Raw genomic sequence first — 19,404 nt, forward strand, 5'->3', positions numbered from 1 at the left:
GACGACACAACAAAGGCAACGGCGTAAAAGAAAACTCTCCCTCACCCCAGCTGAGACAGGTAAGGCATGACTCCGCTCTCCCGCAGGTAGTAGGTGACCACGCCGCTCCCGGGAGACAGGCTGGTTTTGATGTAAGGCTTCACGGTCAGGCCGGCGTCCACGGCTTTCTTGGCTAACAAGCCTGCGGACGGTAAACACAGACACATGTGGGTGGCCGCCTACTCTAGGTGCCAGGGACATTCAAGAACAACACTGGCTCTTCAGTCTGCATTTCCAGCCCCTGCCAGACCAAGCCCCGTTCCTGTGGGCACTTGCTGCTATTTCTGCTGCTTATTAGAAATGCAAAGCTCACTGGCCCAAGTCACTCACATGTGTGCAGTAAACTCAAAGGCGGCCATGAAAGTGAAGAAAGAGATGTGTGTGTGTATGTGTGTGTGTGTGTTTGTGTGTGTGTATTTTAAGCGATAAACTGTTTAGGGATATGTTATAAAATGAGTTTTTAATTTGGGGAGGGAGAACAATCTTTCTAAATATGTTTTATTTGGATGAAAATTCTAATCGGAAGGGCCCTTCTTAAAGCATCTGAATGGTGCACTGGCTGGTGAGGGGTACAGTCGGTCTAGATGTAAAAATGCCTTAAAGTGGAAGATCAGGAGCTCCTGGGCCACAAGACTTCCACACACACAGCCCATTGCAGGGGCCCTGGGGCCCTGGGTGCTCTGTCTGAGGATGTATCACAGAGGCAGGAAGAAATGAGGAGAGGGTGTGAGGACAGAAAGCTACAGACACGCTGGCGACTGCTCTTGAGGGGCCTGGTCGGCTTAGCTGGCAACAGCTGACTCCCTGGTTTTCCTGTGCACTGTCCAGCTCACAAGGAAAGGGCTGTTGTAACTCCACCACCTGTGGACATGCAGCTCAACAGGAACTGTGGGGATGCTCCGAAATGTGGAAACTTAGAGAGACCTTACAGTGACAAAAGTCCGGATGCAAATGTTAGCCACTTAATCAGGATTGCATAGGCCTGTGCCCTGACTCAGGTGCTCATGACGACAAATCTAAGCCTGAGTTCCACTGAACACAGGGCTCAGCAGGGGTGGTACAGAGACCGGCCTGCGACGGGAAATTAGTGTTTTTTCTTCTAAAGTCTGACATAGGTTCTGGGCTTAACCAGAAATCCATTTTCTTTTGCTTCCTTTTACTTACTTTCTGTGTTAATTCTAACCACAGTTATGCATTATTTGTTCCACTTTAAATACTTTGCTTTGGACACTATTTATTGTATAAACATTTCTGGGCCAATAAATTCCTACACCTGGGAAAGGAAAGGTTCAGGGAACCACATGCTGAGCCCCTGGGTCGTGTCTTGGGGGATTTCCACCCTCATGTCCACATGACCACGAGGGGGGTTTCAAACGTGCTCACCTGCCCCTAGCATTACGGACGGATTGCTGGTGTTCGTGCAGCTAGTGATGGCGGCGATGACCACGGAGCCGTGAGCGAGGGTGAATTCGCTGTTGTTGTAGATAAACGTCTTATGGTCGTCATGATGGTCCGGAGCAACCTGGAACCCTTTAAACCCTTGCTACAGGAAGAAAAAAATAGATATTTTTTCAAAACTTCTCACTTTAAAAGATGAAGAAATACTTTGGGAACTGTAACATTAAAGGGTAATTCTTAACAAAATAAATATCTTGGCCAATGAAATCCAAAATGCTACAGTAAAAGTAAAGTTTTCTTTAGTCTTTTAAAACCTTTACAAACAGCAGCCATAGCCCTAACTGGTTTGGCTCAGTGGATAGAGCGTCGGCCTGCGGACTCAAGGGTCCCAGGTTTGATTCCGGCCAAGGGCATGTGCCTTGGTTGCGGGCACATCCCCAGTGGGGAGTGTGCAGGAGGCAGCTGGTCGATGTTTCTCTCTCATCGATGCTTCTAACTCTCTATCCCTCTCCCTTTCTCTCTGTGAAAAATCAATAAAATATATTTTAAAACAACAACAACAACAACAAAAAACAAGCAGCCATAATTCTAAATCTTACTCTTGCTTTGAAATTAGAAATTACCTCCTTTCTACCTGAAGACGGAAAATGTTAAAACTACAAGTTTAGTTTAAAGTTAGTCTCAGTAGATTTTGATGACATTATTATAGTTTGATGAGGTCACTGATTCTAACCAGATGGAAATTTAGAAAAAGAGGCCATTTGGGTCCGATTCAGCCAATCAAGAGCCACGAAGGTTCCAGTGAAGGAGAGATGGCTGTCCGCTCTGAGCCGGAGGCCACCTTGCCTGCAGGGAACGGAAGGAACAGAAGCACAAGGGCCAGCAAAGCATGGCGCGTAGAGGGAAGGGGGTGGGAGCGTCATGTGAAGGCACATATGCTCTCAAAGGTGGGCTGGATTCTGCTCACACACGGCCAAGTGCTCCCAGGAGGCTGCTTGGCCACTGGCTGGTGGGGAGGCACTGAGGACATCAGGATGGAGAGGACACGCCCACCTGGCCAGGCTTCTGGAGGAGTCATCTCGGAGTGGGGTGTACTGAAGCCTGGCACCAGATGACCGAGCGTGGGGCGGGCCGGGCTGGGGAGGGCCTCCACCTGCTCCCGGCACTGACCTTGGCTCCGAGACAGCTCTCAAAGTCCTTCTTCATGTCGGACACGGCGACTTTGTCCTGAGGCCGCTTGGGTCCGCTGCAGCAAGGCACTACCGTTTTCAAGTCTAACTCCACCACCTGCCGCCCCGGGAAGGAAGGGAAACGTGGAACCGACATTACACCCACACAGAAACAGCATAAGCCGTGTCAGAGATCTTAAAGCCCTGCAATAGTAAAAACCAACACCACCACCCCATTCAAAGCCAGGGAGGTCAGTGTTCATTTCAACTCCTAAGGGATGAATCTCCAACGATGAAGATGGTCACGCAGGCAGCGAGGGGCAGCAGGCAGCCGTGCCGCACTCAGGAAGAGCAGGATGGGCATGTGGCTGCTGCCCAGCGCCTTGCAGCCAGCCATCTTTGAAAAGCAGCTCCTACATCCTTTTCATTTTAAGTTGATCTGGGATGGGTTTTCTATTGAAATGACACATCACCCACTGTACTTTTTCTAAGATGATTTGGGAGGGATGCAGCCATCAAATCATCAATGCCAGGAAGTGGGCCCTAGTCTAATGCAGCACTTCCTTCCCTCGGCGTCATATGAAGGAAAATGAGGGCCCCACTTAGCGTGCCCTCTGCTCCTGGCTGCTGAGAAAAGTGTGGAGTCAGTTAGCACCCTAGAAAATGAATGAAGGCTTAGTCACTGGATAAATCAGAACTAGTTGGCCCATTCGCACCTCCATGCCTTTGCCATCTATATATCTAAAAGGCCAATATTCTAAGTCTGTCCGGGTAATGATGTCACGTAGCAATGCCTGGCTTCCTCTCCCTAGCGATTAGCCTCCTTGGAGTTTCTTCAGCTCAGGAACACGACTTGCTTTATAGCCAGGTGCAAACATTTTACAATTTAACCAAATGTCTGTGAAGTGTTTTCCTGTGCCTCATCTCATTTGATCCTCACAGAAGTCCTGGAGTAGGTAGATAGGAGACTCGGTAGAATTCTATTTTCTTTTCATTAGCCAGAAAAGGGAGATTTAGAAAGCTTAGAAACTTGACCTGGCTGAAAAGTGTTTCTGCCGGGGAAGGGGTTAAATATTTTACCCTTTGCTCTCCCTGCATGATCTATAATAATAATCTGCTTCGTGTTGATATTTACTGCTGTGTTGCTGACAATTACCTGAAAGAGAAGTTGGGGTGCTCCACTGGGCTGGAAAAAGTTTAGCTAAATTAGAAAGCAGGCCTAATTAAGCAAGTTTATTCTTATCTATAAAAGGCTAAGTTGACTCGAACATCGAGATACATATAAAGCTCTCGATGGTGCCAATTGCACGTGTGTATGTGTGTGTGTCTCTGTGTGTGTGTGTTTCCATCTGTCATTGTCGATTGTGAATTTGGTTGACACTTCTGTTATAGAGAAAGGGCGAATAGCGAGCTTAAAATATTTCTTCTAATTAATTTCCTTTGAATGTGCACGAATTCATGCACCAGGCCACTAGTCTTTAATAAGGATGAGCTTAGCCTTTAGTCCTTCTAGTGAAGTCCTTCCCCAAGCTTCTCTACCAATTTTCTACAAGTACACCCCCAAGAAAAACCATGCAGCACAAAAATCACGCCTCAGGAAGAGGAAACACAAGTCCTGTGATGGCGCTCTCATACCTCAGCAAAGTCTGGGTCCTGGGAGGAGTCACTGAAATCCCGAAACATTCCTACAGCCTGCAGATACCTCTTAATGTACTTGACCTTCTCTTCATCACGACCTGGGTGGGCATTTTAAGAGGAAACAAGCAATAGATGTTAATACTTCTGGTTAAAGACTATAAGCTACTGCCTCCACCAGCAATTATACAGTGATAGCACTTCACTTTCACACGGTAGGCCTGCTGATGCCACAGCACTCAGGACACTAGTCTGGCTCTAGCCGATCTGCTGTTCCCTGTGGACTATTAACTGACCGGTGGTTCCTAAAGAAGAGGCTATGGGAGTCTCCTCCTACCTGGAAGCAGTCCCCCTTCTCTTTATTATGCTCCTCAATTAGGAGCATCCTAGGCCTCGGCACATCCTGCCTCTACCCTCACCTGGCCAGACTCCCAGCATCCCACATTATTACTGCGAACATAACAGTCCACCCTGATCCCACAAGTCACCAGCTAGGAGCACTTCCTGTGTGCCCGGCACTGTGTGCTACACATTTTGAATGCATGATCTCAATCTCTAATCCCTGATCATGACCTTAGGAGACAACTACTGTTATTATTCTCATTCACAGATGAGGAAATGGTGGCTCAAGATGAAGTAACTTTCCCATGGAATGCAGCCAGTGAATGACAGAACCAGGATCCGAACCTGAGTTTGACGCCAAAGTCCAAAGTCTTAACTCATCGTGCTGCATCCCCAGGAATGTGACCCTGAACGCCCAGCACTTGTCACAAGCCCCGGATGAAGGAGATAACACGCAGGAGGCACGCCCAAAGGGCATGCAGTCCGCCCAAGCCTCTGAATAAAACTGTTTGAAAGCCTGATCCTTGGACCCACCACACAGCAGCATTTGTTGTTTGCTGTTTCTTTGACATGATTGTCAAGGTCGTCAGCTTCTAGCAGGGGCCTCACACAAGCCGACTGTCTGAGCTCATTCACGTGCGTATCCTGACCTGCCAGTGAGCCCACTGTTGGTTCCATCCCGCCACAAAGATGTGCAGGAGGAACTTTGCTTTGGGGTGAGAAAGCTCCACTTCTCTGAGGGGTGTGTTTGTTTTGATTTAATAGAGGCTTCACACTTGGTGCCCGATCACTATCCGAGTGGCCGCCCTGGAGCCGCAGACACTCATCTTCGCACTGGATGATTCTGCAGCTTTCCTCCCGCTCCCCTCCCGCCCCCCTCTTCCCCGCTCTTCTTTAGCTGGACTTCCTCAATTATTTATTCTGCCCTTTAATTTCTAAATCTTTTTCACTTCAAGTCCTTTGGAAATCAAGGGTGGTAGCAATGAATCGATTTGATGTGGCTGTATTTATAATAAAGACCTTTTTTTTTTTTTTAATGAGCTTTTCATGACAATGGTAACTCCTCCAGGAGGCTTCTCTTGGGAAAGTCAGGGAGAAGCTGGGAGTCGGAGTCTGAGGGGCCTTATGAGACTCCTCGGAGACGGGCAGCCAGCTCTTACTTGGCCCACGACTCCTGCTGCGAAAGAACCACCACCACTGTAGCAAACACGGGACATGGGTGAGAGTGCTGACGCCTGCTCCTTTCTCCTTAATGACTTAGTTACAATTTTCAGTCATATGGGAACTCAAAGGTCTCCTCTATCTTTGTCACATAGAAGGAGGTATTAAAAATAAAATTATTTCATGTTACCTTCTTGCTAAATCTGACTCAGTGGCTTCCTGGAACGTGTGGAATAAAATCCTAACTGATCACGGTGGCCTCCGAGCCTGTGTGGATCTGGTTCCTGCATGCCCACCCACTAACCTCACCTCCCACGGCCTCAACCCTAGGCTTCCAGAAAATCTGAGCTTTTCCTGATGGCTGTCCCCTATCTACTTCACATCTGCTCATATCCCAGCGGTTATTTTGACTCCACAGAGAGAAGGAAGACATCTGTAAATCGGACCCAGTGCCCTTCAAGGGCTGGAGGCTGCGCCTGCACCCCATTCTGCGCTCCATGGAACGTTATGGAGGGCCCCAGCTTCTGGCGGTGTCACACTCACCTGTCTGCACCAGGTACTTGATGCTAACCTCATCCACCGGGAAAAAGGCAGCAGTTGCGCCATACTCTGGACACATGTTGGCAATCGTAGCTCGGTCAGCGATGGACAGCTGGGCTACTCCTGGCCCGAAGAACTCGACAAACTTTCCCACTACCCCAACCTGGCGGAGGTGCTGAGCGGCAGAAGGGAAAGGAGTCAGAGTGGACAGACCACATCTAACATGCAGAACTATGACCTTATCCTCACCTTACAATCCCTACAGACTAACACGGATAAACAGAAACCCTAAGTGAGCTCAACATGTTTTTGATTACTTTAAAAAATAAACCTTGAAAACTAATGCCAACTAAATATAACACTGACTGGATTATAAATATAATCCTGACTGGACGCTGAAGCAGAAAAGGGACAATACCGAAAGCACAGGCGAAGTTTCTGCTCGGCTAACAGTGCCATTCGTCACGATGTCAGCATCTTTATTTTGATAAACGCACTACAGTGATGCCAGGTAGCATGTGGGGAAGCCAGGAGAAAGGTATCATCTTTACATAAACTCTCCTGTAAATCTAGAATTATGCCAAAACCGTTCAAAAAAGTATGCCATAAACACAAAGGAAAATATTAAGAAAAGGTTTTAAAAATGTGAAACACTTTTTCTGCGACGAGACCACTGGAAATGCCTGGAAGTTCTAAAAATAATTGTTTTTTTACTCAAATAAATGATGACTTGAGTAAGTAAATGGCTATTTCCAAGTGAATAATGAACACATTTCCTAAACACAGTTACAAGTCAAATGCAACCAAAAGATCCAGTCTGACTCCCCTATCTTTTCCCAGCGAGCCACCGGCCCTACAGGACGCCAGTTCCAGGAACTGTGGACAAACACAGGGGCAGGCTCTTTGGGTGACGTGAAATTTTGCCACATTTTGTGTGCAAGCCTTACATTATCCCACATTTGAAGAACAATGCACAGACCTCTATGATAAGCTAGTGTGTTCAAATAAATCCAATTCCAAATTCCATAGAGATCCCATCAAAGGGAGACTTCTCCGGGCCTTCCCCAGTATAGCGTCCATCCCAAATACCCCAAGCCTCCAAACTTACAACCAGAAAAAATCATGTTTGTGATAATAAGTCAATTACTTTTCCAATAACCTTTCAAAATAAAACTGCTTTCTTTTTGCAAAGCAAGCAAATCACATAAAAAAGATTATTTCCTAAAAGGGCTAAAAGAAAAAAAGGGAAAAAACCAGTATTTTCTAGTTTAGAAAAACATCTTTACCATAATGTAACTTACAGTACAGAGGAGGGAATTTAAAAAGCCCACCATTAGTTGCAGGAAAAGTCTGTTATTTACATTTAAGGAAGAACCAAGGGGGAAATGTAGTAGAAGTGTAATCAGATGCAAAGGAATGATTCTTACAACTCAGGGTAGTGGTTATAAGATAGCTTAAACCGTAAGTATTACACTTCATTTCTTAAAACATACAGAGAGAGCTCTGAAGCAAAATGTTACCATCTGTGAAGTCTATGTGGCAGGCATATGAATATCATGTTAACTTCTCTGTATTTGAACTATTTCACAATTTCAAAGGAAGAAGATCCAGCCGGCCGGTGTGGCTCAGTGGTTGAGCACCCACCTATGAACCAGGAGGTCACAGTTTGATTCCCTGTCAGGACACATGCCTGGGTTTCAGGATCGATCCCCAGTGAGGGGCATGCAGTAGGCAGCTGATCAATGATTATCTCTCATCATTGATGTCTCTATCTCTCCCTCCCTCTTCCTCTTTGAAATCAATAAAAAAATATTTTTTTTTTAAAAAAAAGAAAAAGATCCATGAGGCAATAGAACAGGAAAATGAACATAATTACCTAAGACTTAACCACAGAACTATGCCTTATGCCATCCATTGCATTTTAAAATCATCAACATACGGTTTCCTAGCATTTCCAGAACACACGGAGGCCAAGAGGGACCCATCATGTATTTCCCCTGTGTGTCACTGTGACTCTCCAGGACCATCGAAGAGGCGGCATCTGTTACCTTGGTGATGGTCAGCACGATGTCAGTGGATGTGACCAGAGGGTGAGGATTGCCCATCAGCCTGTAGCCAATCACCTGGGGAAGCACCATGCTGATTGGCTGACCCAGCATGACGGCTTCTGCTTCGATGCCACCCACACCTGCAAGGAGAGGCAGGACACAAGAATGCTTTCATTACTTTATCCCCAGGCAGAATTCAGGGTCATTACCAGGCAATAAACCCAGTTACAATGGTTCCTAGATTATGCTTCTAAAAGGAGCAATTATCTTCTCTCTATCTCCCTCCACAGACTTTTTAATGAGTGTTTCTCCACATGTGGTCCCCAAACATCTGTATCAAAATCCCCTTGATTCCACACCAAGTGGACGGCGGGGGTTCAGGAACCTCCATGCGTAACACACACCCAGGTGATTTTCACTTATTCTAAATGACCCTGACCCCTATTCCGGTTCACTCTTCCAGACAAAGGCCTGAGGCATTTTTCTGGGCACGGGAAATACAGCAGCAAACAAAGCAGACAAAAACACCCCTCCGATTCTTGTGGTCATACAAATTCATGCTACAGGGATGTAATGGTACCAACATAAATGAACGAACAAGCTATAGTACAGAACATACGGAAAAACACTCACCCCACCCGAGAACGCCCAAACCATCGATCATGGTCGTGTGCGAGTCCGTGCCCACCAGGCTGTCTGGGTAGTAATATCCATCCTGATCGAATACCACTCTGGCCAAATACTCCAGATTCACCTGGTGGATGATTCCCGAGCCAGGGGGAATGATCCGCATGTTGCGAAAAGCCTGAGAGCCCCACTAGGATTGAAAAACGGGAAGAACACTCTGAATGCCGCGGCGCTCCTGTGCAGCCCAGCTCCTGGGCACCTCTCCCTCGTACCCACAGACGGAAAGGATCAACCAATGGACCAAGCTCTGCCCATACCTTTAAAAATTCAAATCGTTCTCGATTCCTTTCAAATTCCAGGTCTTGATTCTTCTGTAAACTGTCTACCCTGTCAGAGAGAAAAGAGTTAGAATGTTATTTCACAAATTTGTTGGAGAAGAATAAACAAAATGGTAATTTTATCTGCAGGCCTGCTGGGTAGTAGTATACATTCATTCACATGGGAAAGGAAAGGTAATTAACAAAAGTAAAAGAACAATTATTTGATGAAAGTGATTCCTACAATCCCTTTAAACACGGTGGGTAGAAAATGTTAAGTGAATTTAAGTTTAAATTAATTCAATCACAATGTGTGACCCATAGGAACAGACTCTAGGCATTTCTGATGACACCAGCAGCTTAGATATTTAAAGAACCCTTGTTTCTCTATTCCCTGCTCATCCACAACCTCATGACAACTCCTCTCTGGGCTGAGCCATGGCAGGGCTGGCATTTCCATCTGTTTATGTTGAGAGACAGGGAACAACTGGTGCCAGCAGGGACAGGCATTTACAGAATCATAATCCCTTCTCTCTCGAACAGAGGTCCATGAAGAGGATGGGGCCACCCAAGAATGTCTGTAACGCTTAAGCTACATGCCAAGGTTTATTCAAAGTCACTCAGTCCTTCGGGAATGGCACCAGCCACTCAGGGCATCAAGAAACTTTCCCAGGATTTTTGTAATCAAACTACATTGTGTTGAGTTAAAGTAGAGTAACTCATCGTTGCAACTTTGCGGGTTCGGCACACAGGAGTGCTCATAAACTCTATACCAGTGGTTCTCAACCTTCCTAATGCCGCGACCCTTTAATACAGTTCCTCATGTTGTGGTGACCCCCAACCATAAAATTATTTTCGTTGCTACTTCATAGCTATAATGTTGCTACTGTTATGAATCGTAATGTAAATATCTGATATGCAGGATGTATTTTCATTGTTACAAATTGAACATAATGAAAGCATAGTGATTAATCACAGAAATAATATGTAATTACATATGTGTTTTCCGATGGTCTTAGGCAACCCCTGTGGAAGGGGTGTCCGACCCCCAAAGGGGTCGCCACCCACAGGTTGAGAACCGCTGCTCTATATCCTGGATTGCTGGAACATGGGAAAGGATAGTAAAGGAGCTAAGACCCAAGGATGACCTCATTAATAGTTAACACTTACTGACATTCCTAGGAACCAGCCCTTCTCTACTCCCTTCTCATCCACAACCTTATGACATGAAAATGAAACTATTCTACATGTTTTATTTTTCTCATTTAGTCTCTATAATGACCCTTGGAGTTAGCCCCAACTAATATCCACATTTTCCAAGAGGAAACTGAGACACAGAGAGGGTAAAAGTTTGCTCAGGGCCACACAGCTAGTAAAGGGTAGAATTGGAACTCAGACCCGAGAGTCTGCCTCCAGTATCGATGCTCTAAATCCCTAGGCCGCGCTGCCCTCCCGTAGCTGCTACGGAAACAGGAGCGCTCAGAGGGGTCGCAGGAATGACCGCAGCCAGCACAGTAACAGCAGGAGCTGAAGTCTAGGATTATGTTGCCAAGTGGGAACTCACTCGCCTGGCACAGGCACTACTGTCACCCAACGTGCGGAGGAGGAAGCTGAGGCCCAGGAAGTTTCGGTAATTTGTCCCAGGTCAGATGCAGGTAAGTCACAGAGCTGAACCAAGTCTGCAGGTCCTGGGGCCTCACCTTAACCCCACACCTCTCATCCGCGCTTTCCCTTCACTTACTGGCGACCTCAGAGCCCACCTTGTGCCGCAGGTACTCAAGGGACACAACGTGCAGAAGCAGCATGTGCACCGGCCCCTGGGAGCCCAGAGCCTGGGGAGAGGCAGAACTCAATCAGGTGCTTACAGGAGTGAGCATCAGTGTTGTGATTCGGGAAGTACGCCCGCCACGCCGTGGGCACTCAGACTGGGCTCAGAAACGCCTTCCCAATGGGAACGTCACTGATGTAGTCTGAAGGGGGAGGGGAGGAGAGTCAACCTGACACAAACGGGCAGGCACTCTTTGGGACGAAAAGAGCTGGAGGCACTTATGTACTCTACAAAAACCACACTCAGTTACCCCCTTTTTCTCTTGATGTGAATATCCTCCAAGAGCAGTGCTGGTGGCTTTAATGGAATTAATCCCTGGAGAGCCTTACCTCGGGGGTCCACACACCACAGCCCATAGGCCAGACGCAGTCAGATACTTGTGTGTGTGGCCTTCAAGCAGAAAATCATTTTTACATTTTTAAAGGTTGAAAAAAATAATGTGAGCAGAGACAGTATGTGGCCAGCAAAGCCTGAGCTACTGACCCTGTACCGAAGTTTGCTGATGCCTGACATAGGGATGAATGTCTGGGAAGGCGTGTGCGTTAGAGAAAGGCAGGGGGAAGGAATGGAGAGAGGAGACCCAGCACAGCGGAGGAAGGCAGGACGCCACTGCTGGCCAGGGGCAGCTGTTCCCCAAGGTACTCGTCTCCTTCTCACTTCCCACCTGTCTCTTCAGGTCCAGACCCACAGTACAGGCCCAATGTATCTGTGTCAGGAATACAAACTGAATGTGCAAACCCTAACGCTTGGCCTTTTCCCTGAATCTTGTCCTCGTCTGTCTATGCTTACTAACGACCTCCTGTCCTACCCCTTAGCAGCTGTGGCTATCAAAGTCTTTATTCCAGAAATAGCCTCCTCGCTGGTTTCCCTGTCAGCCTAGTCAATGTACCTTTTGTAACGGTCATCAGAATGGTTCCTACAATCGATCACGCCCATCTTGAATCTGCCAATGGCTTCCCATCTTTTAAATAATATACAGCCGAAACCGGTTTGGCTCAGTGGATAGAGCGTCGGCCTGCGGACTGGAAGGTCCCAGGTTCGATTCTGGTCGAGGGCATGTACCTGGGCTGCGGGCACATCCCCAGTAGGAGATGTGCAGGAGGTGGCTGATCGATGTTTCTCTCCCATCGATGTTTCTAACTATCTCTCTCCCTTCCTCTCTGTAAAAAATCAATAAAATCTGTTTAAAATAAATAAATAAATAAATAAATAATATACAAATTTTGTGCTTTGAAAAAATACTCCAATCTATCCTCAGCTTTTCTTTGTAAGCCCTCTCCTATCCTGCAGTGCAAACTTGCAGCTTCACACACACTGGAGCCCTCACCCTCTTCTCAAGATTCTGTCCTCCTGCCTTTGCACACTCCCTTCTTTCAGAGTAGACTGCTTTTCCTGGCTCTTCTCTTTGTGATAATCGCCCTGCAGGACCTGACTAGGGACACTGCTTGAAGGACCTTCCGCCAGCCCAAGTCAGGATGATCGGGCCCTGGCTACGTTTACTAACTGCATTAACGTTGTATATTCACTAATCTCTTCCTAGCTACCCTGTTTCTTGAACCAACACTGGTGCAAAGTAGGGCTGTTAAATGGGTTTCGCTGAAAAAAAAAAAGCACCTTGGAACATCATTCTGAATCACAGGCAGCCCCTGCCTCTGGCACCCCGTCACTTCTGCTCTCTGACCACCTGTGACCTAACTCCCAGTCATTAGCTTTGTCCTCCTGTCTGCAGCACCTGCGAGTATCAGAGCTCCTCACAGCAGAAGCAGGGATGGAGCGGAACATTCACCCAGAGAATGCTGGGAACGTCAGTTTGAGATAAACAACACATTTACAGGACAAGAGGAAGTCAGAAATGCTTAGGCTATTTTATGATATATTAATTCCAGGCAAAACTGTATTTACTCATGAAAACAAAACATCGATTGTGCTTACCTTGGCTCAAGTAACTTAGTTCTATTTAGGAACATGAATAAACAGACCTAGGATTCAGATTTTTGCACCCAAAATGTCCCCAAATTCACCCAATCTTAGTGAGCTTTTAAGGTCTCCAACTGTGGTGGCCTCACAGATTAAAGAGGAAATTCCTCGTTAGTTACAGAATTTGAATTCAGATTTGGATGGCCTTCAAAGTTTCTGAGGGTTATATTTAATGGTACTCCAGAAATTCACAAACAGTGGAGATAAGTTTTCACACTCACGAAATCTGGTCGGAAATTGTTATGATATTCTTGTTGGGATTTTAAAAATAGTTATTTCTAAGATAACTTTGTAAAACCTTACAATAATGAGTTAGTTAGATCCTCAATACCTAAAGATGATGTGAGGCGAATTAATATTATTCAAACCAGACAAAGAGCTGGGAAGTATTTAACTGAGAAAATTTACCACCCTACCACCTCTACCCCGTTTTTCTACTTCATTTCTGGAAACAGCTAGAAATACGCCCACGGCACACAGTTCCACAAAGATTGAGACATATCCCATTCGATTCCTTACAAACATTAGGAAAGAGAATAGGAGGTCAAATTGCAAAATCGAACTCAAGAAATAAAACACCAATGAAAATACTTCTAATAGAAATGTTCTGTTTAATTACAAAAAAAAAAACCACAGGTCTGCTAGATTTGGGTGTCAATTTAGAATCATAGTTCACCTTAGATTTGCTGTTTTCATAAAAATATTTTTGTACTACATTGTAAATGGAAATGCCCATAAAAAATTAAAATCAGAGTTGATGATGTCAAGGTTTAAACAAAAAATCACACTGAACTTGGTGATAACCAAAAATCATTAATTGCTTAAGTCAGGAGCTCTATGAATTGTGAGGAAAGACTTCAGACATTAAAACAATTGCAATTCTGTCTCCACCAGGCCAGCAAAATGAGGTAAATCCATCCACAATGAGAGTTTCCAAGAAAGATCAAGTTGGCCGTGAATTTGTGAGGCTACTTTTTATGGCTTCTGAAGTGGGACTTTAGGAAAACATCATTAATCTCAAATAGGATATTTTGTGTATATATTTTTAACTCTTCCTTTGAAATCAAACATGAAATTAAGCTCACGTGACTTAAGAGGGGGGTGGGGGAGGGACATGTTGCCTAAGGATGGGTTTAAGAGTCCAAAGGGAAGGAAGAGCTGGCAAGCATCCAGTCTGTTTGTTCCAAGAACTGTCAGTTACGGACAAAGCAGATTTCTCTTTACCTTGGATTTATTTGGTTTGGATATTGGCAACACCAACTGGAGAATGACCAGTTTCTACATTTCTCTTGAGGCTGTACAGAACCTGCTTAAATCCCCAAAGAAGCAAATAACGGTTTCCTTTTTCCCTTTGGATTGTTTCATATTCTTAAATATCTTATTATAAAACTAGAAGCTCAATGCACAAAATTCATGCAAGAGTAGGCCTTCCTTCCCCTGGCTGCTAGCACCAGCTTCCCTCTGGCACCCGGGACCCGGGCTTCCCTCAAAGCCCTGGCTTTGTCTAGGTCTTCGTCTGGAAGGACGTCTGGTCTAATTAGCATATTATGCTTTTATTATTATAATAGCTTCTTATTGCAAAAATAAAAAGCAATTACAATCCTAGAAATAAATGCACCTCACTTTCAAATATTTTAATCTCTGCACAACTTTTCATTCTAGCTGACATCACTCTATATATGCAATTTACACCTGCCTCATTGAACTGTATGACATAAGCAGGTTCCAAGTGTTATGTAGCACATTTTAAGTATAACTGTAAAAGTTATCTTATAATTTACTTTAAGGACATATAATAATTCAATAAATCATTCTCTTTTATTGTATATTTAGAACACTTCTACATTTTTATTATTATAAATAATACTTTAATGAACACTATTAAATCATTAAGCTTTTTTCTGTATCTGTACCAGTTAAGCTTGGAAGTGAAAATTCCAGGACATAGGTTATTGTAGTCTTTAAGGATCTTGACACATACTGCTTTCATCATTTCTAAATTAAAGTGCTATCAGCAGTGCATAAAAATGTCACCTTCATTACACCTTTATAATTAATAATGTTTATTTTCTAATCTTGAGTATATTGATTTCCTTTTGTTAATGTGATGTATCACTTTAATCAATTTGCTATGTTGGACGATCACTGTGCCTCTGGAATGAACCACACTTGATCATGATTTTTTTTTAATGTATTGTATTTGATTTGCTAGTACTTTGGTTAAGATTTTTGCATCTGTATTGATCAGAGATATTAGTCAGTAGATTTCCTTTTTTAGTGTTATCCCTGCCAGGTTTTAATATCAAGGTAGTATTAGCCTCGTAAAAATGAGTTAGGAAGTACTGTATCTCCTCTAATTTTTTTGAAAGATGTTGAGAAAAAGAGGTATTAGATTTTTTGAATGTTTGATTAGAATTCACTAGTGAAGCCATCCAGTCCTGGGGTTTTATGTCTTTGGAGGTTTTAGATTGTTTCAATTTCCTTACTGTTGATTGGTATATTTAGATTTTCCAGTTCTTTTTTAAAAATATTTTTTATTAATTTTAGAGGAGGAAGGGACAGTGAGAGTGAGATAGAAACATCAATGATGAGAATCACTGATTGGCTGCCTCCTGCATGCCCCCTACCGGGAATTGAGCCCACAACCCGGGCATGGGTCCTGACCGGGAATTGAACAGTGACCTCATGGTTCATGGGTCGGTGCTCAACTACTGAGCCACACCATATGGGTATAGATTTTCCAGATCTTTATGATTCAGTCTAGAAAGATTATATATTTCTAAGAACTTTTCCATTTCTCCGAGGTTATTAAATTTGGTAGCATATAGTCTTTCATAGTATTCTTATATGGTCCTTTGTATTTCTGTGGTGTCCACTGTAACCTTTCTTCTTTCATTTCTGATTTTGTCTATTTGAGTATTTCTTTTCTTTCCTTAGTGAGTCTAGACAGTTTGTCATTTTACTTATCTTTTAAAAACTACCTCTTGCATTAGTTTTTCTATTGTCTTTTTCATTTCTATTTCCTTTAGTTCTGCTCTAGTTTCTACTATTCCCTCCCTTCTGCTGGCTTCGGTCTTTGTTCTTTTTCTAGATCCTTATGTTGAAATTTTAGGTTATTTAGAATTTCTCTTTTTTCTTAAGATAGGCCTGTAATGATATAAACTTCCCTCTTTTCACCACTTTGGCTATATCCCTAAAGTTTTGATATGTCACACTGTTACTCTCATTTGTCTATGTGTCTCTCCTTTTATTTCTTCTTTGACCCAGTCATTGTTTAGTAGCATGCTGTTTAATCTCCACATATGCATAGCTTTTCCCACTTTCCTTTTGTAGTTGATTTCCAATTCCAATGCCTAGTGGTCAGAGAATAGGCTTGATGAGATTTCAATCTTGAATTTGTTGAGGCTAGCCTGGCCAAGTGTGGTTCCGTGGTTGAGCATCAACCTGGAGATTAGAATTCACAATCCAGGACACATACCTAGATTGCTGTCTTGGTTGCCACCTGGGGGCATGCAGGAGGCAGCTGATCAATGATTATCTCTCATCACTGATGTTTCTATCTCTCTCTCTCCCTATTCCTTCCTCCCTGAAATCAACAAAAAATTTATATTTTTTAAAAAATTTGTTGAGGCTAGTTTTGTGTCCCATCATATGGTCTACTCTTGAGAATGTCCCATGTGCAATAGAGAATAATATATAGTCTGGTGTTCTGGGATGAAATACTCCGCAAATGAGTTTATGACCATTTAGTCTAAGTGTGGTGTAAGACCAACACTTTCTTTCTGATTTTCTGTTTGGATGATCTATCCATAGCTATCAATAGGATATTTAGGCCCCCTACAGTAATCATGTTTTTGTCAGTTTCTCCCTTAAGTTCTGTTAGTAGTTGCTTTAGATATTTTGGTACTCCCTTACTGGGTGCATACTTATGGATGTGTTCTGTCTTCTTGATGTATTGTCCCCTTTATCATTATAAAATGCCCATCTTTGTCTGGTTTCTATTTATTTTGATATCTACTTGTCTTATATAAGTATGGCTACACCTGCTATCACTTTCTACCCTTTCACTCTGAGCCTACCTTTGTCTTTGTAGCTTAGATGTATCTCTTGAAGGCAGCATATGGTTGGGTTTTGTTTTCTGATCCAGTTGCCATTCTGTGCCTTTTTATTGTTGAATTCAGAGCATTTACATTGAGGGTGATTATTGACGTATGAGTATTTCCTATAGCCATTTAAACCTTTTGCTTTCTGGTAGCTCTGTGTCTCTACTGTTTTTTCCCTTGGGCTTCTGTCTGTTATTTTAGTTTTCTATAATTTTTCCTGGTTTTTCTTTACGTTAGATTGTTGTTGTTGTAGCCATTGGGTTTATGTAATAGAAAGTTTCATATATGCAGCAGTCATTTTGCTTCTGGTTGCATCTTATCTCTATTGCACTGTGCAAATTCAGACCTCCCCCCCCCCCGCCTTTTATATTTTTGTCACAAATTATCTTTATATGCTGAGTGCGTTTCCAAATTGCAGTAGCTATGTCTTCTTTTTTAAAAATGTTTTTACCTCTTTTAATCTTTACACTACATTGAAGGGTATAATATTCTACTCTATTCTACAAGATTGCAATTTCCTGTTTCTGTCTGTCCATGAGTCATCTTACATATCTCTGCTTGTTTCAGGTAACCTCCTTCAGCATTTCCTGTAATGCAGGACTTGTGGTGATGAATTCCCTTAGCTCCTGTGTATGGAAAAGTCTTTATTTCTTCTTCATATCTAAAGGACAACTTGGTTGGATATATTATTCTTGCCTGGTAATTTCTCTTTCAATAGTTTGAATATTTTATTTCACTCTCTCCTAGCTTGTAGGGTTTCTGCTGAAAAATCCTATACTTTAATGAGATTTCCTTCATAGTTTATTATCTTCTTTGGCTGCCATGAGAATTATTTGTCATTAATTTTTGACAGTTTTTTTATATATTTTATTGATTTTTTACAGAGAGGAAGGGAGAGGGATAGAGAGTTAGAAACATCGATGAGAGAGAAACATTGATCAGCTGACTCTTGCACACCCTCTACTGGGGATGTGCCTGCAACCAAGGTACATGCCCTTGACTGGAATCGAACCTGGGATCCTTGAGTCCCCAGGCCGACGCTCTATCCACTGAGCCAAACCGGTTAGGGCTAATTTTTGACAGTTTTAATATATGCCTTAGAGAAGGCCTTTTTGGATTGAGATACTTAGGTGTTCTGTTAGCTTCTTGGATTCGAGGATCCATCTTCCCATAGATTTGGGAAGTTCCCTTTGACTATTTGTTTGAACAGGCTCTCTGTTCCCTTCTCCCTCTCTTCTCCTTCTGGCATACCCACTATTCTTATATTGCTCTTTCTGATGGAGTCCAATAGTTCTCTAGAGTTCTTCCATTTTTATTATTTACTCGCAAATCTCTTTCTTCTTCCATCTGTGCCATTTCTAGATTTCTATCTCCAAAATCACTACTGTTCCCTCCATCTAGTCAGCTCTTCTTCCTAAGCTCACTAGTTCATTCTTCATCTCTTTTATTTAGCTCTTCAGCTCCTAAATTTCTATTTGGTTCTTTTTAAAAATTTCAATCTCTTTGGCTTGTGGATTTTATTTCTGAGTTCATTAAACTGCCTGAGTTTTCTTGTATCTCATTGAGGTTTTTTTTTTTCAGAATTGCAATCTAGAATTCTGTCACTTAAGTTACACATTTCCCTGTCTTTATTTTCTGGAGATTTTTCATATCCTTTCTGAGCTGCCTTGCTACCTTGGTTATTCGTGGTATTTGATGGATTGTGTCTCTGCCGATGCATTTATGGGAATGGAATCTGCCTTTTAAAGAGTGTATAGCGCATCTCTGCCAGCAGGTTGATCAGAAGGTCTTTCTTTCGGTTTCCAGTAGGCGGCCCTGAGGCATGTTTTTATTTCATCTTGAACTGCTCTGGCTTCTCAGCTCTCTGCAGGGCAGTGGAAAGTGCCCTGTATTCCCTGGGGAGGTGGGTGTCCCCTCACCGGGTCACCTGGGTCTCCGGGAACCACCCTCAGGGGTCAATGTGGTGGGCAACGGTGCTCCACGCTGGTGGAATCCGCACTGCATGCTGCTGGCCATGCTGCACTGGCTACCGTATTTGCCGGCGTATAAGACGATTTTTTGGCCCTGAAAAATATGCCTCCAAGTGGGGGGTCGTCTTATACGCCAGGTACACTTCAGATAGACTGCCCATAGTGCTTGCCCCGTGCCATAGTGGCCTCCCGATGCCCGCCCACTTCATTCCACATACCGTTCAGGCATCAGCAGCGCTGCTGGGTGTAT

At 43.7% G+C, this 19,404-nt stretch overlaps 1 protein-coding gene across 1 annotated transcript in view; it reads right to left on the reverse strand.

The window, feature by feature from the left end:
• Positions 1–19,404, reverse strand: part of ACO1 (aconitase 1) — a 60,528-nt gene that overhangs the window by 17,603 nt on the left and 23,521 nt on the right. Inside the window, exons 5-12 of the mRNA XM_006759892.2 lie at positions 9,277–9,346; positions 8,966–9,149; positions 8,333–8,472; positions 6,288–6,459; positions 4,242–4,342; positions 2,608–2,724; positions 1,423–1,582; positions 46–181 (exon numbers count right to left, since the gene is read on the reverse strand). Coding sequence (XP_006759955.1) covers positions 46–181; positions 1,423–1,582; positions 2,608–2,724; positions 4,242–4,342; positions 6,288–6,459; positions 8,333–8,472; positions 8,966–9,149; positions 9,277–9,346 — 1,080 coding nt within the window. The remainder of the gene's footprint in view (positions 1–45; positions 182–1,422; positions 1,583–2,607; positions 2,725–4,241; positions 4,343–6,287; positions 6,460–8,332; positions 8,473–8,965; positions 9,150–9,276; positions 9,347–19,404) is intronic.

Source organism: Myotis davidii, unplaced genomic scaffold, assembly GCF_000327345.1.
Source record: "Myotis davidii unplaced genomic scaffold, ASM32734v1 scaffold1857, whole genome shotgun sequence".
Taxonomy (NCBI): Eukaryota; Metazoa; Chordata; class Mammalia; order Chiroptera; family Vespertilionidae; genus Myotis; species Myotis davidii.